This window comes from Aethalodelphis obliquidens, unplaced genomic scaffold (genome assembly GCF_003676395.1).
Source record: "Aethalodelphis obliquidens isolate GAN/ISIS:26980383/991018 unplaced genomic scaffold, ASM367639v1 scaffold8, whole genome shotgun sequence".
Lineage (NCBI taxonomy): Eukaryota > Metazoa > Chordata > Mammalia > Artiodactyla > Delphinidae > Aethalodelphis > Aethalodelphis obliquidens.
In genome coordinates, this window is record NW_020837952.1 from 17,523,084 (window position 1) to 17,536,432 (window position 13,349).

The window sequence follows — 13,349 nt, forward strand, 5'->3', positions numbered from 1 at the left end:
TTTGTATTTCATCGTGACATAAAACTTCCACCTCTCTAAAAGCCCTGGTTGTGAGAAATGTAAGAAAAACCGAGAAATGAAAATATCACAAAACGCTTGAGTCTACCAGGGACAACGTGAAACCACAGTCTCTGGAAATGACTGGGACCACCCCCGCCCCTCCCCGCCCCGCCCCCCAAGCCTAATCCAGACACACAAAAGAAACCGCTTGTGTCCTCCGAGGTGCAGTTTTGATTCTCCGCCTGCGGAACTGGCGGCAGCGGAGCAGACGCACGCCCCCTGCCGCCCCCGCCTCAGCCCTCGGAAGTGACGCAGCGCGCCCCGCCCCCGCCGCTAGATCCGCTGCTGCTGCCGCGGCGGGCGGACCTGCAGGAGGTAGCGGCGGCGGCGGCCGAGGCCGAGGGAAGATGGCGGACGGTGTGGACCACATAGACATTTACGCGGATGTGGGCGAAGAGTTCAACCAGGTACGTGAGGGCCCTGGGCCCACGCCGCCGAAGTAGGCGGTGCTGCGGCCGGGATGCGGACCCGGGGCCCACCGTGGGCCGCGAGCCGCCGCGGCTGCAGCCCGTGCGCCCTTGGCGCCTGTGGGCCGCGCCGCCCGACCCAGGCGCGGCGCCTCCTCACCCCTCGTTCTAGCACGTCGTCTTGCGGGCGGCAGGCGCCGCCACCCGCCGCGGGTCCCCGAGCGCGGACGCGGGCCGCCGTGCAGCCGCCGCCGACCCCTCCCTCTCCGCTGCCTCGCTCCCCATTGTTGGCGGCGGCCGGCGGGCGCTTCCCGCCGTGTTAGGCCTGGGCGGAGGGGCGGCTTGTGCGCGGGGGGAGAACGGGCCGCCCCTGCGCCCCCTCCCCGGCCGCCGGGGCGAGGAGGAAGCCTGGCGGGGCGCGCGCCGGCCGCCGTCTCGCCCCCGGCCCTGCCGCTCGGGCTCCGATTCTTCCGGTCGCTCCATTTTGTCTCTGTCGGCGCACGGTCGCCTCATGGAAGGCCGCATTCACGTCCCTTTGTATCCCGCGCGCTCTGCTTCCTGCGCTCTCCTGCTCGTGTTTGCGACAGGTTTCGGCGTGGCGCCTTCTTCCTCCTCCCCTCACACTCCGGGAAGGCGGCTTCGTGGCGGGCAAGTTTGCAACAAGTCCTTTGACTTTCGGACCCATGGCTCGTGTTTAAAAAGTCGGTTCGCTGCCTCCCTGCTTCGGTGGCCCAGGGCTTGTAGTGCCTTTGAGGCCCAGTCGTTCGTGCTTGGCCTTTGTGATGAAAATACCTGTGAAGATAGGTGGCCCGGGCGAAAAGGAAGACTTGGACTCCCGAGGGCTGGATGGAACAAAAAAAGGCGGTAGCTCACCGAGAGATAAGAGGTGTGATGAAAGAATCTCACCCGAAATTCACGTGGTGTTGGTTTTAAAATAAAGGATTGTAGCTATGACCCGATTTCCGAAAGCAAAATGTTTACTGTCCTCCGAGGGGTTTTGAAAGGCTGGAGAAAGTGAGAATGCAAGGTTTTTCCGGTATCTCACTGGCCACAGTAGCCTAGAAGGACTAGCTGTGGAGCTGTGATGTCTGATGTTGGGCATCCTTGCGAAGGGTTACTAGAGTAGTGACGTTTAAGCTGTAAGCCTACTGCTCACATCTCTACTCCCTTTTATGTAGTAACACATTTAAAAAATTAAATTGTGCGTAATTGCAGTGCACCTAATCGCTTTGTCTCTTATATTTTCCAGGTCCATATGAGAAGCTTAGTAAAATTCTGGTTAATGTGTTTTTGTGGGTTTTTTCCCCCTTCCATTAAGGATCTTATTTCTGACTAGGGGCTAAAGATTTTATTTTAAATAGGGAAAACTAGAAATCTTTTCTGGTTTTTTTGAGGGATGATTGTGCCCCTGGTTTAAATATTAGAAAAAAAATGCAATTAGCTTTAAATGTTTCCTACTCAGATAAAGACTGAATATTTAAATGTAACCCACTGTAATCAAACATTAAGTTTAAAAATTTTTCTTTTTTGTTGTGTTTATATTTTGGATATATGATGCCTGAGTTGTGTCAATGACAGTTTAGAAAATTACCTTGAGTGCTAAACAGAGTCAGATTCTAATCCTTTTTTAAGGTCAGTAGACAAAGACTTCTCAGGAAATTTCTTTTCCTTTTATTTATCAAATAAGTGTAACATTCCATCGAAAAGGGGTCCATATCTGGAAGTAAAGGAAGAGTTAAATGTTCAAGACAGTCTTCATTAGCTTTGTTACAAGAAAATATATGTGCTTTGTCTTTCTACCCACAATAAAGGAAGAATTGGGCTACAATTTTAAAAGTTGAGCTTTCTTCAGAACCTTTTAATTAAATATTTTTTAGGCTTTTGCCTGTTTAATTTGGGATGGGCATTTCTCTAACCTGTATAGCTGGATGTAGTGATACTTGCTTATCCCTGTGCAGCAACTAGTGTTGACTGAGCAGGAGGTAAGAAGAGGTTAAAATTCTGTGACCCTGATGAGGAACTGCTTTAAAGGGTTCTTTTAAAAATGTAACTTTTTGTTGATTTGTACATATAGTATTATATTTCACACATAGTTGCATGATTTTTACTAGAAAGATATTTATACTTTTCAATCGGTTAATGGGATTAAAGAGACTTTGTTTTTGTTATTATTTTGCATATCACTGGCCTTTGTAATCTGCTTGCTGTGGTAATTCCTGTTTAAAATATGGCCACATAAGGATAGTTGGTGGGTTTTAAGGTTCATTCTTCATTTTTAATAATGTTACTATCATTGAAATATTTATCTGAAATTTTATCAGAATTAGAGGCAACTACAAAATTATTATTGATTGTTTTATTTTGCACTCTTACTTTGCACTGACATTACTTCTGCTGGTTGCTGTAGTAAACTATGACTTTTTTTTGTCTGTGTTGGGTCTTCGTTGCTGCACACAGGCTTTCTCTAGTTACGGTGAGTGTGGCTTCTCTTGTTGCGGAGCACAGGCTCTAGAGCGCAGGCTCAGTAGTTGCGGCACTCTAGAGCGCAGGCTCAGTAGTTGTGGCGCACGGGCTTAGCTGCTCCGCGGCATGTGGGATCTTCCTGGACCAGGGTTCGATCCCGTGTCCCCTGCACTGGCAGGCGGATTCTTAACCACTGCGCCACCAGGGAAGTCCCAACTATGACTCTTTATTTTGTTGTAGTTGAGTAAAATGTTTTGCTAAGTATAACGGGTCATGACTTTGGCTTCTAAACTGCTGTAAACATTTGAAAAAAATCTTTGTTCTTCAAGGTGAGCTGTAGTTTTAATTGCACAGTATGCTTTGAAATTCTTTGTAATACATGTATTTTTCATTTTTTTAAATTTTAAATGGTCATACTTTTATGATGCTTTTTTTTCCATGTGTGTTTTGGTATAGAACAGTATAATAAACCTATTTCAAAATATGAGATATTCTGCTGTCTTAGAAGAAACTTTTATTTGGATATGGTGTGAGAAAAAGTTAGTGAAACTATAGAATAGTTCCTTTCTTCACCAGGTGAATTAAGAATGGAGAATGAAGAATGAAATTGGAGAAAGGGAGAAGGCACAAGGGACTCAACTATTCCTTATAGCTGCTCTTTTGGTTCTTAAGTTGAAGGTCTTTGCATGTAACCAACCAAATTGAGAACAGTTGCTCCAGTGGAAGAATTTGAACTTCCAAACCTCTACCTTGGATTTGGAGTTGAGAAGAAAGTGGGTGGTTTCAGCCTCTATAGTGTGTATCAATTCAGTTTGAACTGGGATTTGTACTTGAAGGTAGTAGTTACTAGCCTAATATTTAATAATTATAGATTTTTATTTTGACCAAAACTAAATTAAATTTTTTAACTCAATTGTTTAATATATCTTGAGTATTTGTTATACGCCAACAAGGAAGGATACAAAGTTTAGATAGTCTGTCCTTAGAGTGCACTGTAGTGGGATTGGGAGACAAATACATAAATATAACACTGACAGGTCATGTGTTATAGAAACCACTCCTTTATGTGTATCTTTATCTGTAGAATTTTTGTTGGCAGAGGAGAGGAAAGTCAGATTCTATGAACTTCGGGAAAGCTTATGCTGGGTGCGTTGAAATAGTGTGTATTTTGCTTGTTTGGGGAGCAAAAGCTCTTAATGTGGCATTTAGTTATTGATGTACCTGGTGGTAGGTCACTGATAGCAGTGCTCACTTAGTAATCTGACCATCCAACTTTGAAATGAAAATGTATATAGGTAGTGGGAAAAAATTCATTTGGAAGCTAGAGACCTAGACATGCTTATAACTCTACTTGCCTTTATATCATGAGTCGTTATAATTTATATTTAGTTATTGTGTATCTACTATAGCCAATGTCTAGCTAATTTTGGAAAATAAGTTTATTAGGCAAATATCAGTGAAATCTTATTTCTGATAAATTTATGTTGAATAGAGAACCCTCTAAGATAAGGCTTGTAAGGTGGAAACTGAGGTAGGTAGAGATTGATTCAGAAACTTGGATAGAAGAAATGTTTAGGGGAGCTGGAACTCTTCTTACTCAGTTTTGTTATTTATGAGTAGTTCATTCAGTTGCCCACTTTGTGGTTTATGTGGCATATTTTTAGTACCAAGTTGGCTTCCTTACCATTAGTTGAGCTTTTTACAGGGATTACAAACTAATTTTAATATCTACTTGAAACAGACAAAATCAGAAAGTGAAGTATTTTAAAAAGATAAATATGTATTAGATTATTTGCTGTTGGATTTTATGTGCTGGTATATTATATTCTCTTCCATGGTATAGAATACATTTTGTAAATGCAAAATAAAACCTTTCCCCCTGCTATATTTCTCTAAATGGAAATGACTATTAAATTTCCTTTTTTTTTTTTTTACTGCGAAGACTTTGAACAAGTGGCCTTTGCTGTGCCATTAGTGGTAGTATCATAGAATGCAGGAGTGGTATTAATACAATTTTAGGACCACCAAAAGCAGTCTTGGGCCTATCAGGGAGAGTGAAAATATAGTACAACTATACCACAGTCATCCCAATAATGGTATACAGTATATCTGTGACATGAAAATTTTATGGGAGGTGATTAGGGAAAGTATGTCTAAAAAATAATTCTTTGGAGGGAGGGGTTAACGATAATGAAAAAAAGGTTGAGAAACACTGCTTTTAAAAGGAGCTGATTGAATTTTGGTTATTTTACTATCCATCTTAATTTAAGTGTTTTCTCTGACTGGGCAACAGCTACTCATATGTCATGAGGAACATAATCTTGAAGTGTACAATCTTGAAAGGATACCTTGCCTTTAAAATGATTATAGTAATTAGAATGTAGGGAATGAAATAACTTAGTGGATTTTTTAACAAACCCTAAGAGCTGTTGCCTACTGGAATTTATATATAATGTACGGCTCTATTGGTGATTAGCTGCTATGAAAAGTAGATAGTTACAATTGGGCAGTATTTGGTATCTAAAATAATTAGAGGGGTAATGTTGATTATTTTTTGTTGTTGTTGTTTTTGAATGCCATTAAAATTTCCTAATGGTAATGATCAAAAAGACTACATAGTAGAACTTGACACTGTGGGCTATCTCTCTTTGACAAAGTTTGTCCAATAGACTTTCAGAGCTCACCTTCTTTATTTGTGACCCATGATATACATTTTCCATAATTTCTGAATGTGCATGTTTTCCCCCTTTTTAGAGTGGGAACAGAAAGTAGGATGTGTTCTCTGTGTGTATATATATATATATTTTTTTCCTTAATCTGGAGGATAGGTGTGATATGCTAAAGCTGAAAAGGAAGATTACTGATACTACAGAAGAGTATGTGTTTTGAGTTGCATTTTAGTAATGGTGGCAAATGTATTCAGATTCATTAATATTTTTTCACCAAGTCCAAATGCATACCATTGGGGCTAGAAGTACAGGCTGTGGCCTTGGAACTGAGCGAACCTAACTAGTCCACATGGAGATCAGACCCCAGGACCATGGTCTCAATTAGCATCATACTTCAACCAATTGGAAGCAGTCCAGCTACCAGACAAAATGGCTGATCCTAAATATTGGTAGAATCATATCAGTATGGAAAATTGGTTGGTGTCAACATAGGAATTCGTGGATGGACAAAAATAGTAAGTCATGGTGATTCACCAGGTTAGTGTAGCTGCAATTATGCTTGTAAATGATGTCTACTTATGTGAACATTTTCCTAGATTTACAACTAATGAAAAATCATGTTGTGTTAACCTGTTTCATGAAATTGTAAATCTAAATACTTTTATTTGAGTGCTGCTATTAATAACCCTTGCATTCTCTTTTACTCTCCCTCAGACCATATAGTGTGATTATAGTCTCTGCTGAGGAGGATGGAAACACAACTCCTTTTGAATAATAGTAATAATAATTCTACTTGATGTACAGAACTGGATTGCCAAAGAGTCTAAAGTGCCCACTACCCCTTGCGGGAAGGTTTTTAGTATCTTAAGTGTGTGGAATCACTGCTGCAGCCATGCCACCTGAAGCTTCAGCTACACTGAAACTTCATAACAAAACTCACCCTTCTTTTTTCTAATTTTTGCTATCACTGCGATTTGATCATGTTGCTTGGTTTTTGAAAACTCAGTTCTCAAAGGTTATTTTGGTATTGTTGTACAAACAAAATTATGGCATTATGCAGTGACTTGTGGTCTTAGTTTCTGCCCATTGCTAATGATGGTTTTGTTCTCTGACTTACCTTGAGATTTTTGTTCCTTGTTAAATGTTACAGACATTCAACCTGGTTAACAATGTTATGTAGAGATTCTGTTACATAATCAGTAAATTGGATAACTTCGTTATGCAGAAGGTTACCTGAAATGACTTTACAAATTTCAGGTCCCTTTGGCTATGCGTTATAAGTGGTATTTCCCCTTCTAGATTTTTTTCTTCTTTTTCTGTTTCTTTTTTAAAAAATCTTTTTCTGGCTTCCTTCTGAATAACAAAACAACAGCCATGTTCCCTTGGGGCCTATAATAAAAATATTTTGTTGATCTGTTCACAGTCATCACAAATATCTTCTCTGTGTCATTCTTTATCCATATAATAGTCCCTAAAACTATTAGCTTTTCCTTATGTGCCATTTGTATTCATCCTTAGTGAATTGTATTAATGGAGATGATATGAGTTATGTCTGAACTCTTTAAGTTTATTGTTTCCTAAGTGTAATTGCCTCTCTTCCCTTATTATCTCAAATATTCTACCTCATAAGAATAAAATAGTTCACATCCATCTAGGTACTTGGCGGTGGAAAGGGAGGAAGATAAAAATAGAACTTTTCCTCTGATACTGGCTAGTCAAGCCTGTGGCCCAGTAACTGTTACCAAAGGCAATTTAAATGGTGTTCAGTGTTCTGCCAGTACCTGCATTTCATTTTTCTTGTGCTTATTTACAGATTGAACCCTATTTTTCCATTTTTCTCCTGTTCACATATTTGCTTTTTTTTCGTTTACCTCTTACTTGCATATCACTTGGGCATGTAAGTGGCATCTACTAGCATTGCTTTAATTCTGCTGCTGACAATGGCAAAGCTTTACTAGATCCTTGTTCGTATCCCTTTTCTCTTGGCTATGTAGATATCTTTTGCCAATTGACTAAGAAGTCAGGTAAGCATTAACTCTTTGTTGACGGAGAATAATGAAACTACTAATAGATACTAATTTGGATAGTTTAACCTGTGTTTTATTTATTGTTTCTCTTTCCCCTGTTCATTTGTTGTGACATACGGAATCATTTACATACCCACATTTCTTTATCCCTTTCCTATGGCTTAGCTCACTATGCTTTTTCTAAAACTAATAGCTTTCAGAGTTGGGAAGCAAGATACTGAATACCAAAGAAAACAATAGTTGTATTTTTCTGTTAAATATTAAAATATTTGTAATGGCTCTGATTTTTGTGATATTTTTGTGTCAAAAAAATGTAAGCCCATCTATTTGTATTCATGTGTTGTTACTTTTAGAGTATTTTATTTCCATGGAAAGTTTTTTATTATTACTTTATTTTGTCTACATGTTATTCTATTCCTAGAGGAATGTTATTTCCTGTATTATAATAAATATCGGTGGGAAAATAGGATTGATTGTATAGAAATTCGCTTTATAGGCACTGTTCAAGAAGAATACGTCTGTGGCATAAAGTGAAAAGATTTGTACTGAGATCTTTGGCTGTTTCTGTCTTCTACCAAATGTTTAAAACAAAATAGTTGAATGAATTTGCATTCAAATCTGTTTAGTAGTAGTCTGACTATTGTATAATCTAGAGCATTATTTCTGTATCTCAGGAAGCTGAATATGGTGGGCATGATCAGATAGATTTGTATGATGATGTCATCTCTCCATCTGCAAATAATGGAGATGCCCCGGAAGATCGGGATTACATGGATACTCTCCCACCAACTGTTGGTGATGATGTGGGTAAAGGAGCAGCACCAAATGTTGTCTATACATATACTGGAAAGAGAATTGCATTATATATTGGAAATCTAACATGGGTAAGTGACTTAACATATGAATAAAAGCATAGGTGATTGATTTCAAACTGCTTCAGTAGTTGGTTTTCTCCAGTTTTATAAAATAAGAATTTGAAGTTACTAGATTGGTTCTACATGCTTCCTTATGCAACGAGGAGGGAAATACAAGTACCTTTAAAATATCGTAAATTCCAAATCTTCTAGTTCTGAATTTTGTAGACATTCAACTTGTTTTGGTAGAGATTCCAGTTAAATATAGTTCGATTTTATCTTCAAATCAATTCTTTTTATTTTACTACTCCTACACTTCAGCTATCCCAGTTTTACAAAGAAAAATGCTCACATAAAGGTCTCAAACCGAGATTCAGAAGTGCAGGAGAGAAACACAGTACACCTCCTGGTTTTAAGAGTTTTCATTATCTAAATCATACTACAGACGTGTTGAGTTTCATTTTTGCTCATAAATTTGAAATCTGATTTATGGAAATGCTGCTATGTACATTGTATTTTAATTTGGGTTATTTATGAGACTGTAGGATTATTATTGGTTGGGAGTTTCATTAGCTGGATGTTCAGTGTTATCTATATTTTATTAGTATTAAATCTTAAATATTTACTAAAATAGTTCTATAGAATTTTTGCATCTCTACTTAGAAGCATTTGTTACACATAATTGAAAATTTTTTAGTTGTCTAGAAATCAAAACTTGTTACTGTTCCATTTCCTTAATAGCATTTTATTTTTAAATGTTTACATTTTTAAAAAACTAATTGATCTATCTCCCACTCACTACCCAGTCTGAAGAAATTTTTTTTTTTTAAGTTTTTTGGTTTTTTTTTTTTTTTGATATGGACCATTTTTAAAGTCTTTATTGAATTTGTTACAGTATTGCTTCTGTTTTATGTTTTGGTTTTTTGGCTCTGAGGCATGTGGGATCTTAGTTCTCCAGCCAGGGATTGAACCCACACCGCCTGCATTGGAAGGCAAAGTTTTAACCACTGGACCGCCAGGGAAGCCCCTGAGCAATTTTTAAATATTGGAGACAGTAGCAATGTAGTTATGAAGAGTATGGTTGCTAAGTAAGCCTCTGAATCTTAGTTTTTACATACGTTAGTTTTATAACCTTGGAAAAGCTCTTTAACCTCTCTATAACCTCTCTATCCCATGTGTAAAATGGGAGTGATATAGGACTTTTATGTTTTAAGAATTAAATAGTTGATATAAAGTACATGGTAGGTACTCAATACATGTTAGATGTTTTGTTTTGTTTTTTTCCATCTTGCATTGAAACATAAGATGGAGTTTATTTCCCCAAATAATTTCCTTTAAGGAAAGGAAGTGACAAGTGACATTGGTTTTATTGAAAATTTAAAGTTGTAGCAGTTGAAAGCTGGAAGAGACCAAAAACTCATTAAGAGTTTAAAAAAAAAAAAAAATCTATGTTCTCTCTAAGGGTATGTAGCTTCTAATTTCCAAAACTCTTATCAAGGGATAAAATTATATCCTCAGGTGCTTTTGTGCTATTTAAAAATTGAAGGCTGACTGGCAGTAATTGTACTTAATTTGCACTGAGCATTTTCTCTTGTTTATCCTGAGTTTACCCTTAAAAAATAAATGGAAACAATAAAAATCTTGGATATGTTTTGATGGTTAATGAGGGGGAAATATCTTGCAGTGGACAACAGATGAAGACTTAACTGAAGCAGTTCATTCTTTGGGCGTAAATGATATTTTGGAGATAAAATTTTTTGAAAATCGGGCAAATGGCCAGTCAAAGGGGTAAGAATTTTGTTTTAATTCTTTTTTTCCCCTAATGGAAGTTAGTAGCTAGTGATTACAATTTTGGGGGTAACTTTCCTTGAAGTTAATGCTAACTACACATGTGTAGGATGTTTTATTTCTACATTGTCAGGAGGTTCTTGGACAAAGATTCATACTCATTTCATGTATCCTGTGATCTACCTCACTAAAACTAGTGGAGCTGGGAGTGTAGATAGATTAGGTCTCTTTTCCAGTTTTCCTGAATTTTCTCCATCTATGGTTGAAATGATTTTTGAAATGACAGTTTGAAGAAGCATTGCTATCCCTGTAATTAAGGGATAGTGGAAGATGGGCAACTGAAGAATAATGTAACATGGATGTTTTGCTTTATTTTTTTAAACTATTAAACTACACAAATGAGGTAGGATCATTACGGGATCATTATAAAATACAGGTGTCGAAACGTAAGAAAATAAAAAGCCACAATCTCATCATCCATAGATGATCGCTCTTGACATTTTAGTGAACATACTTTCAGGTTTTTAAATTTTTACTGCAAAAACAATAGGATTACAACTCAGGTTTTATAATGTATTTGATACACGGAGTAAAACAAATATTTAACACTTAAACATACATCTTCCCTAATGTATTAAGTTCTTTCCATCATACCTTGTATGCTACTGTAATTTATTTTACCATTCTAATTTTTGGTTATTTGGGTTTCCAGTTTTTGCCTATTATAAATAATGTGGCAGGCTTCATTTTATATAAATCTTTAGGTTCAGATTTTTGACTTTTTAAAAGGTAATTTGCTAGATGCAGAATAATAAAGAAAAAATATGCTTAATGTACTTACTTTATATTGTTTAATATGCCAGTTTTCAGTAACTAGGAATATTTTCAAAATGCGTAGAGTCTGACTGCTTTTCATGAACTTCACTTCTACTACCTGATCCGAGCCACTGTTCTCTCTTACTTGAATTTCTGTAATAGCCTCTTACGTGGTGTTCCTGCCTTCACTCTGATTCTCTACAGTCTATATACATGACACATAGCAGAAGTTGAAAAAAAGTGACATCAATATTTGCCTGCTCAGAATCTTCTAATGGTTATCTATTTTATTCAGAGTAAAACCCAGAATCTTCACTGTGGCCTACAAGGCACTAAGACCAGTTTCCCCACTACCTCTCTGACCTCATCTCCTACTACTCTTTGCCTTCCCTATGCTGCTTCAGCCACATTAGTCTCTGATGTTCCTCAAACACATTGCTACTTAAGACCTTTACACTGTTTCTTCTTTTTGGTTTATTTTTTCCCAAAATGTCAACATTTGGGATCTTTCACTTCATTCAGGATTTTGCTTGAGTTCCCTTCCCTGGCCACCCTATGCAAGACCTTCTGCCCCCATCACTGTTTCCTTTTTTTAGTTTTTCTTATGATGTATTTTACTCGTTTATTGTCTTGTCTCCTACTAGGTTTAGATTGTAACCTCCATAAGAGCTTGGCTCACTGTTGTATCCCTAACCCTAGAATGGTGCCTGGGATATAGGAGGTGGTGCTCAATAAATGTTTGTTAAATTAGTGAATTAATTAAATTATTTCTAAATGTTGTGACCCAAGATAATCTTGAATCAGACAGCAGACTTTTTTGACCAAGGATCTAGTTTTTTTTTTTTTTTTTTGTGGTACGCGGGCCTCTCACTGTGTGGCCTCTCCCGTTGCGGTGCGCAGGCTCCGGATGCGCAGGCTCAGCGGCCATGGCCCACAGGCCCAGCTGCTCCACGGCATGTGGGATCTTCCCAGACCGGGGCACGAACCCGTGTCCCCTGCATCGGCAGGCGGACTCTCAACCACTGCACCACCAGGAACCCCAAGGATCTAGGTTTTTTTTTTTTTTTTTGCGGTACGCAGACCTCTCACTGTTGTGGCCTATCCCGTTGCAGAGCACAGGCTCAGCAGCCATGGCTCACGGGCCCAGCCACTCCGCAGCATGTGGGATCTTCCCGGACCGGGGCACGAACCCATGTCCCCTGCATCTGCAGGCGGACTCTCAACCACTGTGCCACCAGGGAAGCCCCAAGGATCTAGTTTTTAAAAAAATATTTATTTATTAATTTTGGCTGTGCTGGGTCTTAGTTGTGACATGTGGAATCTTCGTTGCAGCATGCAGACTCAGTTGCAGTAGGCAGCTTCTTAGTTGCGACATGGAGGCTTCTTAGTTGCGGCGTGCGTGTGGGATCTAGTTCCCCCACTAGGGATCGAACCTGGGTCCCCTGCATTGGGAGCACGGAGTCTTATTCAGTGGGCCACCGGGGAAGTCCCAAAGGACAATTTTGAATACCAGGGAGAAAAGCCTCCTAAGAGTCCTTCTGAGAATAATTTAGAATATTGTATAACTGTGAGTTGACGCTCATTCATTTTTTTTTTCTATTTTAACTTTATTTTTCCTAGTGAGATATAATTCACATACTATAAAATTCATCATTATAAAGTCTTCAAATCAGTGGGTTTTAGTTTATTTATAAAGTTATACAACCATTACCACTGTCTAATTCCAGAATATTTAATCACCCCCAAAGGAAATCCCATATGCATTAGCAATCTGTCTCTGGATTTGCCTATTCTGAAATGAAATCATAAAGAATGTGGTCCCATGTGACTAGCGTCTTACACTTAGCATAATGTTTTCAGGGTTCATCATGTTGTAGCATGTGTCAGTACTTAATTTCTTTTTATAGCTAAATAATATTCCACCTTGTGGATACACCACATTTTAAAAATCCCATCCATCATTTGGTGGACATTTGGGTTGTTTCCATTTTTGCTATTATGAATAAGACCCCTATGAATATTCATATACCAGTTTTTGCATGAGCATATATTTTCTTTTTTTTTTTTAAGGAAATTGTTTCTTTCATCTAAATAGGTTACACTGTTATTATATCTTCTACCACTGCTACTACTTGATTAAATAGCTTGAATTTGGGGCTGTTTTATAAAATGTTAATTTTGAAAAATAATTTTGTATTTTTAAACACTAGATAGATTATCATAAGCAAAGTGAGCTACTCATACTTTGAGAAGCACATGGAGATG

The 13,349-nt window shown here is 38.4% G+C and overlaps 1 protein-coding gene across 5 annotated transcripts in view; it reads left to right on the plus strand.

Moving 5' to 3' along the window:
• The first annotated feature begins 304 nt into the window (after positions 1-304).
• The window catches only part of CPSF6 (cleavage and polyadenylation specific factor 6), a 33,724-nt gene continuing 20,679 nt past the window's right edge, over positions 305-13,349 (plus strand). For 2 of the 5 annotated variants that reach the window (XM_027106983.1, XM_027106986.1), the window contains exons 1-3: positions 305-467; positions 8,301-8,510; positions 10,165-10,268. In XM_027106983.1, coding sequence (XP_026962784.1) covers positions 408-467; positions 8,301-8,510; positions 10,165-10,268 — 374 coding nt within the window. In that variant the 5' untranslated portion in view covers positions 305-407. The remainder of the gene's footprint in view (positions 468-8,300; positions 8,511-10,164; positions 10,269-13,349) is intronic. The other 3 variants (XM_027106982.1, XM_027106981.1, XM_027106984.1) reach the window with 2 other exon arrangements.